This window comes from Schistosoma mansoni, chromosome W (genome assembly GCF_000237925.1).
Source record: "Schistosoma mansoni strain Puerto Rico chromosome W, complete genome".
Lineage (NCBI taxonomy): Eukaryota > Metazoa > Platyhelminthes > Trematoda > Strigeidida > Schistosomatidae > Schistosoma > Schistosoma mansoni.
In genome coordinates, this window is record NC_031502.1 from 4,166,663 (window position 1) to 4,183,332 (window position 16,670).

Sequence of the window (16,670 nt, forward strand, 5' to 3'; positions counted from 1 at the left end):
TCTAGATCCTGCTCTTGTTCGTTTCTCAACGTCTCGAAGTTTACTGCGTCTGCTGTAGCACGTTTATTTCTAGCCTAGATAAAGCATCTGCCGCCTGATTGTCCTGACCTTTGACATGTCGGATATCGCTTGTGAACTGTGATATATAGTCAAGGTGTCGGACTTCTCGAGGTGAGTATTTATCAGCTCTCGCTTTTAGTGCATTCGTTAGTGGTTTGTGATCCGTAAAGACTATAAATACCCTGCCTTCTAACATGTGTCGGAAGTGTTTAATGGTTAGGTAGATTGCAAGAAGTTCTCGCCCGAAGGTAGAATACCTTGTCTCTGCTGGAGCGAGTCTTTTTGAGAAGAAAGCAATTGGTTTCCAGGCGTTTTTAACCAGTTGGTTAAGGGTACCGCCTACTGCTTTATCTGAAGCATCCACCATCAAAGCAAGTGGGGAAAGAGAATTCGGATACATCAACGTAGTTGCTTGAGCTTATTTATCTTTAAGTTGTTTAATAGCTTCGACAGCGTCAGAGGACAGTTTGAATTCTTTTGATTTTCCTTTTAGTGAATCTGTCAAAGGTTGCATTAATTGTGCACAACCTGGTATGAATCTGCGATAAAAGTTAATTAGACCTAGAAAACTTCTCAGTTGTGTTAGAGAACTAGGTATGGGGTATTGTTTAATGGTGTCTACTTCTTTTTTGATCGGTTTAATCCCTTCTGGGCTTATTGTGTGACCGAGAAATTCTAAAGTTTGAACACCGAAAACACACTTACTTTGATGTATGTTTATTCCATGTTCATCCAGTCTTCTTAACACTGTTTTTACATGCTGTTCGTGTGATTGCAAATCGGGGCTGGCAATTAACAAGTCGTCTATATACCCCTGCGCAAATGGCATATCTCGAAGTAGATTGTCTATGAATCTTTGAAATGTCTGTGCCGCATTTCTCAGGCCGAATGGCATGCGTACAAACTCGAATAAGCCAAAGGGTGTTGTAATAGCTGTCTTGGAGATATCTTCATCAGCCACTGGAATATTGTGATATGCCCTGACTAAGTCAATTTTAGTGAATATGTTCATACCCTGTAAACCGTTTGTGAAATCTTGGATATGCGGTATTGGGTACCTATCTGGTACGGTTTGACGGTTGAGGGCTCTGTAATCCCCGCACGGTCGCCAGTCACCTTCATTCTTCTTTGGGACCATATGCAAAGGGGATGCCCATTGACTATCAGAGGGACGGATAATACCCAGTTGTAGCATATAATCAAACTCGGCCCTAGCGATTTTGAGCTTATCTGGTGCTAGTCTCCTGGGTTTTGCAAAAACCGGTGCACCTTCGGTTTTGATAGTGTGACTTACTTTTAGTTTGTCTTTAGAAGGCTGTGGGTTTGGTTTAGTTAAGTTTGGAAATTCCGCGAGTATATCTTGGAATTTCGCTGTTGTTACTGGAGGAGTTTGAATCAAGTTAAGAGAGCTGATGTGACTTTCTTTGCCTTTTGTGTAATACGAAGTTTCTTTTAGTGTTAATCGCCGTTTCTTGGTGTCAACTAGAAATTCGTATCTCTCTAGAAAGTCCATCCCCAGTATTGCCAGATCTAAGTCGGCTACCGTGAAAACCCAAGGGAATTGCCTCCTGAACCCCAAATCTAGGGTTAAGTTTTTCTGCCCAAATGTCGCAATTTTAGTTTTATTTGCAGCTTGAAGTGTAATTGATGATGTTTCTCGACTAATCTCAGTTTTATTTTGAGGGATGATGCTAAGAGCAGCGCCAGTATCCACCAAGAAATTCAAGCCAGAGTTTCTGTCTCTAACATAAAACAAGCGACTGTTTAGGCGCCCCTCCTCAGTCGTCGCGACCTGGGGAGGGGTTACTCGTTTCCCGCTGTCTTAGAATTATGCTTAGGCCAGGCGCATGGTTGCATGCACTTGGTTGAGTTGACACCAAACTTCCAGTGGTACTAACAAAACCGCCCAGGTTGTCTGGACATTTGTGACCTGTTTTGTGACTTGGATCGTGGTCGTTGTGGTGACCTGCTCCTGTTTCTATGACCCATTTGCATTCTGGTGACAGCCTCAGTGAGACTCTTAACACTCGCAATGAGTCCTTCTATGACGGGGTCTTTTGCTGATTCTACATTTTATGTGTGATTTATTGTGCCTGGTCCAGTTGGAGGACCTCTCTCCATTATTCTATCGGCTATACGCGCTAAATGAGATAATGAGGTTTCAGGATCTTGTGCATCCAAACAGTGTCGGACGTAGCATGGGAGAGCTTGTATCCATCCTTGTTTTAGGACTGCTTCACCCACTGTGTTATCACCCATTAACACTTGGAGGTGACGCAAAAACTGTGACGGCGACCGATCACCTAGTGTTTCACCTTGAAAAAGTCTTTGGATTCTTTGACTATCTGATAATGATAAACGGTTCATTATCTCTCGTCTTAAGATGGTGTATGGTTGTGGTGATGGTGGATCTAAAATCAAGTCACGGACTTCTTTGGCGACTGAAGGAGGAAGGATAGAACACAAGTCTCTATAGTGAATCCCTTCAGATTTGATATTGTGTCTCGTGAAATAATGCTCTAGTTGAGCAAACCACAACTCAGGATCACTACGATCAAATTCTGGAAGTCGGGATTTCGTAGTCATAACAGTGTCTATCTCCACTGGTGACAAATCCTCCAGATTATGGGTTTCTATTGAGTCTGACATGAGGTATGTGACAAATATAGCAATAAAGTTAGCACGAAAAATGGTTACTATAACACGAATAACTTAAGATAATACGGAATAAACTAGTTATATACTCAACTTAGTTTACGGATAATCAGGTCTACTTTTACGATTAAGTAAAAAAAAAGTTAATAACAGAAATGAGGTTAAATTTGTGTCCAAAAAGGGCTCACCACTTTCGTGCCTTAGGGTAACCCTCGTGCTATTGATAGAAGAAACCAGAGAACTAGTGAATAGGTCTTTATTTCGATCTTCGCGCAGTCACAGTGGAGCGTGGGATTATCTGTTCAGACAAACAAAGGCTCTCAACATTCAATATAAGATAATAGGGAATATAACGCTTACAAAAAGTAAGGAAGTGAATGAATACTTGAACAATACTGTTTTAGCATATGCTTGGTTGTTTGGGGTCAACTCTTAACCAACCAACCTGAGCTGTTACAGTATCACAGAAGCCAATCACCTCCTTAATATTCAATCATTACTGAGACGTATTCCAACATTTAAAAAGATTAGAATCATCCACGGCATCCACTACCCCCAAAATCCGATCCTGTTATGTCTCTATAATGTCCGACTATTGCCCTGGCGGCTTCGATAAAGACCCCAAAATGCCCAAAAATAATCCCTCCAAGAATTGCTGTGAGAGCTATAGCCTCTCGGTCACCACAATACGAAACAATACCAAACCGTCCGTAGAAAGTACTCCAGCACCCTTAACATGCACTTGTACACAGCAATAGAGCGCTCTATAACAAACATAATGGACTGACAGTACCCGTTCATCCTAACGTGAGGCTACGCCCGAATGAAACCACACGTACACATGACCCCAATAAGCATTATTGTGTGAACCTTGCAAGCTCCGAAACCAGTACACAACCATACACAACACGAACACCCCTCAGGGCAGAAATCTCAAGCAATCCCCCGATACGTCTCAGAAACATACAACCCCCAAACTACACACAGTAGGACTAGAACTGCCAACCACACACAAGGAAACCATAAGGTTGGCCTACTTAGGTACTCACCCAGTGATTCTAGATACTACCGAAGTCAAGCTACCCTACACCACTCTTTGACCCCCTAATTAGACGTATACACCATCTCGTCCTTTTCATCTCTCTCCCCCTCGACAGTGTTGCTTTGGGGTCTCCATGTGTTGAGGGCAACAATCCTACTATTTTGAGACCATCCTCGAAATACTCCGACCCAACGGGAAGTGATACATATTCTTCTCCACCCATAACTGTCCCTAGTCCTAAAAGCTCCTTGATTGAACCTCCTGACCACTCCTCAAATACACTACCTATCCATTCGACTCACTCGACTCTACCTGTCAATCGTAAACATACATCTTCCGCCAAAATACTCTCCGACTACCATTCTCCCACCAGCCATATTGATAATAAACCAAACGAGCATGAATGTGGTGGTATATTGGTAAACAAGGAAGCAACATTTAGAGATATCATCCATTTTCCTTATAAGTTCGTATGTTCGAAAACGTCTTCGACGCTTCTGTTGACAACTAGTTTGTGTAAGGGATCTAGGATTCGAACTAACAACTTTGCACTTTTGTGATATGGCGAATTATGCATATTTAAGACTGAATGAAGAGGAAGTCTTTTCTTGTGGACTTTGGGTAAGCCATAGAGTCCCGGTGTGTTAGATCCAGTGGGTTTAAGTGAATCCTGAATGAGGAATAATTAAAGAGAGAGGAGGATATCTTCAAGTACTAAGTAAAGTCAAATAATAATAACGTTTCATGGCGATAGTAAAGATAAGAATGACGTACTTCTTTCGTACTTACAGTTGCAGCTTCTGCTATTTTAAGGTGTTGAATAAGAAGAAATCTCGGTGAATTTGAATGAATTATATTAACAACCTTTGGATCAACAGAGTGTTTGTAATTGAGAACTCTTAACCGCTAGCTTCTCACTCTTGTAGAACCTTACTAGGACATGCTCTCGTGTGTGAGATCAAAGCCTTTATTGACTACGGTTTGTGAACACTACTCTACATGAGCAGGTGGACTGATAAATACACATATGAGCAACCAGACGAGGGAGCTTATTCTTTACGAATACCTTAAATAAATTTCCACCCGTGAACGTTAGTCTCCGCTTCGCCGTATAGAAGATTCTTTTTATGGCTTTTGACAGCCATTTTTAAGTACAACAGATTCATATGAAGATATTTCTTTAAAAAATCTTTTGGATTTCTTGTTCAGATTTTCATGTTATTCTCTACGAGGTGGCCTGGATAGCTTTTGTCAGTCAATGTTTTTTAAGAGGAATGCAAGTTCTTCATCAACGCATTCAGTACCACAAATCCTACGTATTCGGTAACATACAGAGTGAATAAGATTCTTCTTTTTGCCTAATGGGACCCAGCCATTGAAGTTAGTTAGTTGGCGGTTCGATGTTCGTTTTCACTGATATGTTGAAAAACGGCAGTTTTTAAACACTATAAAATCTAAAATTCCTCCTGAATATTCCGTCTTTAAATCTAAAAACCACACGAATTTGTGAGCACCTGTAATGTGATATGATGTTTGTGTAAGATGTGCTCACAGTTCAACTGTCGACCATTTCAAATACTATCAGTCAAACTAATATATATGATCAGTCCTCAGTTTACTTACAACAGATGAGATGGTTATTTTTCAGTCTTCCATTCCGTTGTTTACTAATACGATACTATAGATCTTAGCACTTAGAGGCTTTCGTGTTCAGCTTTCTAAGTCACTATAGGGTATAGAAGCTTAGTGGTTGAATGACTAAACGTTCAACCGAAAAACCATTAATTGAAAACCCAGTTCCTTTTATTTCAGTCTAGATACTTGTGCGTTATAAGCCAGCATATTTAAAGTGTTGCTTAAGGCTGAAAACAAGAGTATATACTACATAAACGGGTTACATAAATTAGGAATATAGTTACTACAAAGAAATACAGTACTAAATATCTCAATTTTACTCCTAAGTGTTTTAGATGGATGCATCATTTTTAGTCAGTGAAATAATTAATTCTCATTAACAGAATATTTAAAGTTATATGTTATAAATTGTTAATATCAGTCTTTGCATAAACTAACTAAAATTTAAGAAAGGAATGATGGATTATTCAGAAAAAAACCCAATTAAAACATACGGAAATTGAAGCTATATAAAATTTTGTGCGATTCATTGTGCTAAAATAGAGTGCTTTTAGTAATGATAATTATGATTGGCAGATGAATGTATAACTAGCTAACATCCCAAACACGGTGCAGACGATGTTGAATCACTCAGACCAATCGCCACATCATGACATGATTGATAGAATTCAATCAACATCAACGGACTAGACAAACCTAAAATTACTCACTACTCAGTGATTAGTCATTTGTAAATATATTAGTCTAACAGAAGGTACATCACTCTCTTAATAGCTCAGTGATAAGCTCTCAGACTGTGAAGCTATCTTACACAGGCTTGAACTCATCACGGAATCTCAGTTCCCTCATGACTGCTGATACATTGTACTGACAAATCCAAAGTGGGATGAAATCCATATTCGTTGTTACATTCTGATTACCTTAAACCAAATAACGATGTGTAACTTTGTTTGTAGTATTACAGCCTTACTGATAAACTTGTAGTTGTTTTAACGTTGCGTGACTTAATACAATTGTCTACTCATGGGAATATCACAAAAATATATTTGTTATTAACTTTCTACCCAATAATCATGTAAAACTACGAATTCCTACAGGTTATTTTTATCTTATAAAAATTTATTCTAATAACATACATTTATTTTTTCTTTGGAAAATAAAACATACCAACTACGATTTTCGGCCTAACACAGTTACTTCAAAAAGATAAAATTAATCGACTTGGAAGTGAAAATGATTTTGAAGAAATTAGTAAGCATCGATTTTTCAGAGATATTGATTGGATAAAACTATTAGAGCGCAAATTAACTGCACCATTTCTGCCATCAGTAACCTCATCAACTGATACACGAAATATTTCACCGGAATTTGTCAATTCCTCTGTACCAAGTGGGTGAAATTTTTATACGTTTAATTTTAATTCGTAAAACTATAATTTAGTGCCCTTTTCTTGTGTGAAAAAAGCTTAACTAATGTTGATTTATTTTGAGGTGAAATATAGTCAGTTATAAGTGAACAAATAGAAATAATTTAAGATATAGGAATAATTTTTAACATTCACAAACTGTTACATCTTAAATCGATCAATATAACCGGGTCTTCCCAATTGTTAACTTTAAATGCCTTATAGTTTTCAATTCAGAAACCTATTCCTCTTTGCATAGATCAAATTAACATTCATCATTTTCTTTGGGTTGTTGATATTATTTTTTTAATCGTATATTTTAGCCTTCTTTTAATCCACCTCTACTTTGTTCAATACATGTAGTTGGTGACTTTAGATATCATAACTAGAAATTGATTACAGATAACGTAGATTAATATAAACAAGTTTCCCTTTATTTTCTGCACTAAATCTTATTTGAAAAGATGACATGTGAATTGAAAACTGATAGTAGAAACTCAGTTGTATTCATTCTTTAACTTCCTTTGGGTTCATTGTACTTTCATTCATCGATTCCATTCATTCTCTAAAAGTTACTTTCTTTATCCTTATGTTTTTAAGCATCGTTGAAAATACTGCTCATTTGATTTCATTTGCCAACCACTAAATCTCAACCATTTAGTATTCAGAAGTGAGAGAACCCCAGATAAGTTAATTCAATAAATGATTTTGTACTAAGGAACATAAGTGGTCTTTTATATCACACCATATTTAACTAAAATAGTGTAGCTATGATTGAATAATAAATAACTAATCAAGAATGTTTAACAATTGAAAATAGTCAGCGAGAAATCCTGTACCTGGATTGAGTACTAATGGGTGTTCATCAGAGAGGCTTACTTACAGCTGTGAGGAAATTGATACTTCTTGGTGATCTTGAATTAGCGTCACGAAGCTTCACACTTTGAGATGTTATCACTGAGCTATCTGAACAACAGATGGAGCATCAATACACTCAAGATTACAGATATCTTTTACTAACAACTGTCATCTAGGTCCATGGTTTCTTACTGACTACTTTCAACCACCTTATCTCTCAACATAATGCACACAATATCATAACCTTAAGACTAGTGGCCACATTGCAATCTAATTGATGTGATTAGATCAGTGCTAAACGGACTAGACAAACATAACATTGTTCAATAATCAGTGGTCTACTAGCTGTAAATTTATCAAGCATAAAAATGAATATTATAAAACAATCGATGATCACTTTTGTTTACCGTTTGAACGTTTAATTCATGAAGTGAAGATAATGAAACGCAGCATTGTTCCTTTCAGTAATATAATTACTTTAATGAAGGTTCTTTATTTTATATTTGGCATCTGTCATGTGGTCACTTATTAACTGAAAAACTAAAATAAACTTAATTATCTTAATAACATTATCAATAATAGTGTTCGTTCTGAAATTTCAGATTCCCTTATATGTTCTGTAATGCGAGCAAGAAATCATCATGGTATAGATGAAACATTTTCTGGATTTTCTTATGTCCCAACTAAAAATATTCATAGTTAGTCATAGTTGGACTGAATATAAACTTATTCCTACATACCTAATTTACATTCGAATATATTATATTCCGTTGCTTTCATGTTTTCATTATGGTTCAATTGTCCAATGTTAACTACCTATAATATTTAAATCTGCTCCAAATAACTCATTTAAATGTTGAAATCAACTATTGGAACAGCTTGTACTATTCTAGTTGTGGAGATGTTCTTGAGGATAAACATTGATGAACTCATAGCTGCTGCTTGATTCCGTTTATGTATAATGCTAATAAAATATAGATTCTAATTAACCAAGTATACAATCTTTTGACAATGGGAAAAAAATGCAGTAGTAGTATCGTTTCGTATACGTAGATTTCAAACATGAATATAAACAGTAGACAAAGGATATAGGTATAGATAAAACGTTTCAGTTGAATACGCACTAAAAGTTAGGCCTAACTCAAGTTATATAAGTAATGTTTACAATGCAAGAAGATAGATAGACACATACATACCAAGCACATACACATACTTATCTAAAACGTACTTTGTGATTTAGCATCGTTAGAAATGTCATAAGAAAATGTACTTGAACAGATCACCAAACCTTTGATCGAATTAGGATGATACCTAATAGTTCCAGTTTGATACAGACGCATGCAGATGGGGGGTATATTCTAGGTGAATCATATTAGAAAATACAGACATCTGTTCCTAGACATAACATTGTTGTTAGTTTCTTCAAGCTAATTAAGCGAATCGAAACCGTTGCAAAGTCGGTGAAAGATTTTGTAGAAAATTGTAATGAAAAGCCATAAGTAAACACTTGCTTGTACTGCATCTTATTTGCCAAAACAACACATCCACATGACTGTCAAAATGGGATAACAAGAGTGGGGAGAAAGAAAAGCTTTTAATAATAATAATAATATATTTCTGCAGTAGCAGGTACACGCCATTTTTACAGGCATGATCTACAATTTACAACATATACTGGTTCACAGTATGCATCCCAAGCAAGCTTGTTTAGTAATTATAATCTATAAAAGTTGATAGCAGTTCATTCGTTCACATATAATGTGTTTTCATAAGAATAGTTTCCAAAGGGGCATAGAGTCCGCGTTATATACCAGATCCAATCTCGACAAAAAGTGTAATAGGGTTTCGGTAGTGCTAAGTATTTATGTAATGCAGCTTTTTAAGTTTATAGTTGTTATAAAGTAGGCTTGTGGAGCGCCTGGTTCGAGCTATGACCTTGGGAAAGCGCGTTCGTCGAGCTTGTTCCAGATGTCCGAAGTTACATAGCTTCACCCTCAGAGCAAGATTCTGAAGAGAAAAAACAAAAGAGAAACCGAGGAGCAGCAAGGCATTTGGATATGAGCGATAATCAATGCTTAACATTTATTAGTGGAACAGATGGAGGTATGATAAATTATTAGATTAAATTGATACTAGCTCATGTTGCAAGAGTGAACTGCGATTAGGGGCTCCAGAAGAGAGAAGGCAGTAATAAAGAACAATGAGTTGTGATATTTATCAAGGTGGAGTAGGCTCCAATGAAGGAGGGAGGTCAAGGTTGGAATGAGGAAGAACAGAGAGTGCATAGAGAGAGTAGTGTTAAGTAAAATAGCAACCATATCCTTTACAGTCAGTTTTTTTTTCTCATCCGATGCCTACCACACAGTTTTCATGTAAAAGTCCGAGTTAGCATGTTAAAGGTTGTCTTAGTAGAATAGTTAATCCAACACAAAAATTAGAAACATGAGTCGTAATGGTGAGTGTAGGTGAACAATCTCAATATCACAGATCTATTGACTTGTTCTCATCCATAAAGAGCCTGATACAAACAAAATGTTCTGCCCCACAAACACGGGTGGATTGAAATCATCGCCCACACCATCAGTGCTTGCTGGTCAGTAACTCCACCCTCCCTCCTTTTGTGATGTTAGGCTCATTTACGCTTATTTTTTGGATACATATCATACCTCATACAATGCTCTGTGTTTCACATCCTGTTGGAAAACACTATTTCTATAAGTACCATGTTACAAGCTTATCAGACAGTTACAAATTATGGACTGTGGGTAAGGCTTCGATGCAATGTTTTTATTGACTATATAGTGAAGTGTAGGTTACGAATCAGAGTATAGGCATTAGGAAGGGTATAGTGTAGGATATTTGTTTACCATAGTAGGCGGAAAAGTGGAGATTTATATTAGTTACAGATAAGGTAAGATAACGAGTGGTGAAATAATATCAATGGCAAGGCAACATAGTGTACAGATGAGTAAAAAACTGATAAATAGACAAGAAGTAACTCACACTAAATTCGCGCTGAGGTTGTTTTGTTCTATGCTAACCGGTTGATGGGTGACAGGTTCTGTGGTTGTACGACCACTGGCAGTAGTCAGTCGATTGTGCTTTCCTTCTGGTGTTTTAGGGTATTTATAAGCGTCGTTTAGCGATCGAGTATTGATAGGTCCAGTGAGTTGCCTGTCTACTTCAATTGAAAAGAATTAGTGAGGGGAAAGTATCTAATACAACTACAAGGTAGGGAAATAAGGCGATTCAGTCTATATATGTAGGGAGCCTATGATGTCTGTGTGGGACGTGGATGTGTTCGTTTGCACCAGATCTATGCAGGTGAGGGGTTGATTAATGAGTCTTGTAAACGTATGTAATTTGTCTGCCATGTGTACTTCAGAAGGCAGACTGTTCCATATCAATGCGTACTTGATAAGGAAGAAGTTTTCACGTGTTTTTGATCTGTGTTTTTCAATTTTGACAGTGGATACTTTGTCTCGAAGGTTGTATCCATGTGAGTCTTGGTAGAGAGCTATATTACATGTGGAATAAGTAAGGTTTTTAAGGAGTTTGAAATAAAGAATTAAGTTAGACCTAAGCCTTCTTTTCCAGAGGGGTTCTAGTCCTAAGATATGGCATCTGGATTTGTAGTCAGTGAGTTGGTCATTCTTAAGTATTTTGCGGGTGAAGTCTCGCTGTATTCCTTCCACCTTAAGTATATCAGATAGGCGTAGGTTGGAAAATAAGAACGAGCAGTATTCGACGATGGGTCTTACGCAGGTTTTATACAGGATGATTTTCGTTTCCTTTTGAAAGAAATTACGAAGGATGAAGCCAAGCAATCTCCGCATTTGAGATGCTTTAGTTGAAATATGTTCAGAGAAGTTAAGACTGTCGGAGTAATGTACCCCAAGGTCAGTTACTGATGTCAGTCTGAGCAGTGGGTTTTTGTTAAGTGTTAGTTTTAGTTTAAGTGACGTGTTACCAATACATAGCCAACCGCATTTCTCTGTGTTGAGCTCTAGCCTCCAGCGTTTGCACCAGTCGTCTACTTTGTTGAGTTCATGTTGGATCGTTTGCATAGTACTTCGTACATCACCAATGTCAGTTTTATAGATGACTTTTAAGTCATCAGCGTAAAGGTAGGTCTTACCTGTGGTAAAGCACTTGCATATATTGTTGATATAAATTATAAAGAGCAATGGACCCAAGACACTACCCTGCACAACACCACTGGTTATTGGTCGAGGTGTGGATGTTGTAGAGTTAAGCTTGGTTATTTGGTATCTGTTTGTGAGGAAAGACTTAATCCATTGCAATAGGGGGTTTATAATTCCAACTGACTGGAGTCTGTTGATTAGAAGATTATGGGGTACTTTGTCAAAGGCTTTCTTTATATCGAAATAAAGTATAATCACTAGCTTTTTCTGGTCACGTATGCGAGTAACCTCGTTAAAGAAGTCTATCAGACATGTACTACATGATCTTGTTCTAATGAAACCATGTTGTGTTGGGTCTATTAGTTCTTCCTTAAGTAGGTGATCTGATAGCTTTTGGAATAGAAAAACAAAGTCACATGATTTTTTCATCCAGTGTGATTGTTGTTCAATACATTCCTGTTTTTATCCACTGTGATGACTGCTTGAAAAGGGTCCTCGTTTTATTTAAAGAGTAATGTTTTTTTTCGTCATAACATTGATTTTATTTTCATTGTGGTGTCTATTCAGTATGATATTTCTTATATTCAAATAATTTGAACTCTGTTCAGCATCTCACGCAGTATGTGTTTTCGTAATAATTCTGTGCATTTTTCATGCATGTGATATTTCATAGTTAAATATCGAGTAGGTGTGCAAATCAACGTATAAATGAGTAAATATTTTGGTTATATGGGATATTTTTGGAGGAACAATAAATTTTCGTTTGTATCCATCTTCTGTGTCCTTACTTCGCGTTGTGGAGCTTCCGTTGTTTTCCATTTCTGAAACATATCTTGGTTTATTTTATGGATAAAAGGCTTCTTGTATGTATATGAAGAGTGGTAAGGAAATTCATTATCATCTGTATAAAAACGTGGAAAATTCCTATATGTACTAATTATGGACATATAGCAGGAACAGAACAAGTCCAAATATTAGCCATTCGGACGATAAACATGTTTCTGTTTTCACAGCTTCGTTGGATTCATTGAAAATGAGATATAGAGTTTGATGAGGCTTCTTGATATCTGTACTGTATTAGTTGGGTCATAAGTGCTTCGTGTAATGGTTAGTTGAAAGCATTTTTAAGGTCAGAAGTAGTCGATAGTAGATCATTTTTGTCTATGCAGTAGGTTAAGCTATGAATGTTACCATTGTAGGTCGTTATAGTGGATCTGTACTTAAGACGTATATCGAATGGCTGAGATAAAATTTTCCGAATGAATAATTCATGTACTAATTTTTCATCCGTCTATTTTTCGTATATCATATTGTAGGAAGCAATTTCCTACAGGTGCAACTCTATGTTGTTCTCTAGACTGTCGAGCACAGAGTCTTGGTTTCTCCACAGTCAGAACAAGTAAGCTATTTGGCTTAATAAACTTTATCTGTTTCTAAAACGTAAATTAACAACGTTAGTATACAAATAAACAGTAAAGTATATTACATAGGAAAAAGGAGAGACATAAATAACATACCGAACAGTAACTAGAGAATAGAAAAAATAAGTCAACAAGGCGAATATTATTTTACAATGAACATAAATTGTGACTCGACTCTATATGGTCTACCAGTTTCTGTGTTCATTAAGCTATTATCTAGCCTGTCATCTGGTTCTGAAATGTTGATAGTGAATTGTGTTACCAAGTTTAACGCGATCCAGTTTGCATCAGTGTATCTCTGCAGATCTCATTCAAGTTTGGTTGTGTCGTATTTCAGAAAATCATCGAGTTGTCACTTTTTTCCTTATATAATCTGATAATACTAGTAACATGTGAATGTGAAATCTGATAATACTAGTAACAATCACACTAAATCTAGAACTCGAAGGAGTACCAATCACACTAAATCTAGAACTCCTACGAGAAACAATCAAGAACTCAAATTAGAAGTGCGCAGTATGAAGTTGCATTGTATCATTATGGTAGGTTTAAACACAACATAAATTAATTAACTGTACAGTAAATGTACTGGCTATTCACCACAGGAAAGTCCTCAGTCAGTAGTTAGAATCAGAGTTTATCGGGACTCTGATTTCGAAAAACATTTGAAAAGCCTGTATTTTTTTTAAAAAACTGTGTTACATTAATCCATTGAGTCTCAACTAATTACATACTAGAATAATTGAAAGTAATGCATGCACTTGGTGTCATAAAAATCTTCAGATCTGTCAAAAGGCACCAAAGTAACTGTGTACGGGCCAGTACCTAAAGAGACGAAAAAACAATGAATACATGCGGACGTTTTATTGGAATCGATACTGAAATCCTCAGCACTGCTAAAAGCATTTGACATTTTATACAAACACCATAGGACTAGACAATTAGCGCCTCTGAGCTAATTCAATCTAGGTCGTTAATAAAGTTCAGGAATGAAGATGATACCGAGTCCTTCTAAATCCGATTAACCGTGTGTATCTTAATGCAGAACATCTTGTACCCTAGGTTGTTTGGCAGCCAAAATAAATGTTGTTTGGTGAAGTTCATATTCGCTATCATGTGGTACCATTTAAAATACTTTATTCGAATCGAGGAAAATAATTGGGAGTCATGTTTCTTGGTCCCAACCGGTTGTACAGCTGCCTCACGACGTGCGAAGTTTTGAGGTTTACCTTTCGTTACATTTTGTCCCATACATGCTGCACAATTAAGCTGGAACGGTATCCATTCCAAACATTGCTAAGTATTTGTCCCATTGTTCTTTATCAAAGGCCGCTTTATTTTCTAGTAAGTAACCCTCCTACACCGGGACACTCGATAAAATCAAGGAGTTCCAAATACTGTTCTTATCCCTACTTTTTGGCATTTTAGGAGCTATGATTTTGCCATTTTCCTTCTCAGCATTCACACACTGCTCCTTATTGTTACTGTGGTATTAGCAACAGTGCGTAGTTTCGTCGGCGTATAGGCGCGGGTTATGGCTCCAGTAGTCTCGAGTTTGGTTGGGCCTGTGTTTGATGGTTTGTATATTTCAGTAAGGATTGATATGAGAGCTTCCCATTGGATATCACAACTCTCTTCTTATAGTTCTGTTGGTTCATTTCCTACAAAATGTGGACATACGCACCAGAGCCACGGGCTTTATATCAGCAAGCAGAATTGCCCAGGTACTGTGACATCGGTCTCAAAATCTTTGGTATCTCTGGTGGGTAGGTCGTTATCCTTGGACAATCTACGCTGCAATTCCCTGTCTGCTACTTTGTAGTTTCCGTTTCCCATATCCGAAATCTTTTTATGAGGTATAGGGACCACAAAATGATTATTTTCGAAGCACGTGTTCATGTTCACAACCTGTGTATTCGCATCTTCTTCTGATACTGATTCATCACTCCAATGGATATCGTCAGACTTCCCATCATTAGGCTTACGTACTTGGACCCTTATATTTTGTACCACATTTTTATTATTACCGAATCTTTTTCTAAGGTCCAGATCAGATGCAGGTCCAAAGACTGTCTACCCTAGCAGCGTTTTCACGGCGTACGGACTTCTCCTTCCACCCAACCGTTGTTCAAGTACCCAATGGGCTGCTGGAACGTCACAACCTATCAGTAATACGACTTCGCCAGAATCTAGAATATCTAAGGGCACATCACCTAAATGCGGCCACTTGCCTAAGCTGTTCATTACTGACTTCGTCGGCTTATGCACTGGTATTCGCGACACTACCAGAGCTCCTTCAATCTTAACATGCTCGGACTGATCTAAAGAGTACACTTCGAAAGGCGCCTTTGTAACCCCTGTTGTTTTGTTACCGCTTACGGCTTGTACTACCACTGACGTCTGATCCTCCTTTAGCCCGAGCAACTTCAAACAATCTGACCTGATCAATGTTACATCAGAGCCATTATCCAAAAGGGCGTAGCCTACAATTTCAGCATTCCCCGATCTTAACCGCACGGGGATCATTCCTAAATACACATGACCATCTAAGGATTTAGTAAATCCACAACAGTTTTCCGCACTGGGTTCTTCCTCTGAGCTGCTTACTTTCGAATCATCGTGCAATAGTGGGTGATGTTTCTTCGTACATTTGTCGACCGTACAGCGCTTTCTCAATCTACATTCGTTAGCCTTATGACCTTGTTTAAGACACGCGAAGCAGATACCATTGCTCTTAACTTGAGACCATCGACCTTCTACTTTAGGCGCTAAAAAACGTGTGCACTTATCCACGGAGTGGTTGCCAGAACATATACCACACTTAGTACTCACGGTCAAAGTATTACAGAGCTCTGACAACGAATGACAATTCACCCTCATGCTACATCCCTTCTTTGGACGCTCCGCTAACCGTCCAAATCTGCTTGAAGCCACTCTTGAGCGGGCTGCTATAAACTCGGTAAGCTCGGCAAAAGTTGGCTCTCTGTCATCCTCAGTCAACTTATCTACTAGTTCTGCCCACTGCACTTGCATGGGCTGAGGCAAAAGTTTCACCAATCTTTTCAAAGTGACCAGAGAAGTTAGATCCACGGTATAATCCACCTGTTCCAGAATAATAGCGCGATTTTCCATTTTTATAGCCAAGTTTGACAGATTTTCCGCGTTATTATAATCAAGGTTTACAGTGTTGGACAGGTCCTCAAAAGTTTCACGGGCTATTACGTGAGCCTGTCCGAACAAACGCTTCAGGATCTCCCTTGCTCTCTTATAACCCGCAGCAGCATCCATTACGACACAACCTTCAATTGCTTCTTTCGCCCTGCCCTTACAATAATGTATCAAGTATAGCAGACGTTGACTATCATCACTGACTCTCGATGAAATATAAGTCTCAAACTGTCTTATAAACCTCCAATACTGTTTTGGCTGTCCGTCAAAGTAACATAGTT

At 37.7% G+C, this 16,670-nt stretch overlaps 2 protein-coding genes across 2 annotated transcripts; one reads left to right on the forward strand and one right to left on the reverse strand.

The window, feature by feature from the left end:
• Positions 1 to 2,133: 2,133 nt before the first annotated feature.
• Positions 2,134 to 2,709, reverse strand: Smp_131920 (hypothetical protein; the record flags this gene model as incomplete). The annotated part of the gene is made up of 1 exon (XM_018799966.1): positions 2,134 to 2,709. One exon carries the CDS (start codon positions 2,707 to 2,709, stop codon positions 2,134 to 2,136), a length of 576 nt encoding a protein of 191 aa, XP_018653826.1.
• Positions 2,710 to 13,373: 10,664 nt separating this feature from the next.
• Positions 13,374 to 13,598, forward strand: Smp_204350 (uncharacterized protein; the record flags this gene model as incomplete). The annotated part of the gene is made up of 1 exon (XM_018799967.1): positions 13,374 to 13,598. The coding sequence occupies one exon, from the start codon at positions 13,374 to 13,376 to the stop codon at positions 13,596 to 13,598; it is 225 nt and encodes a 74-aa protein (XP_018653827.1).
• Between the last annotated feature and the right edge of the window lie 3,072 nt (positions 13,599 to 16,670).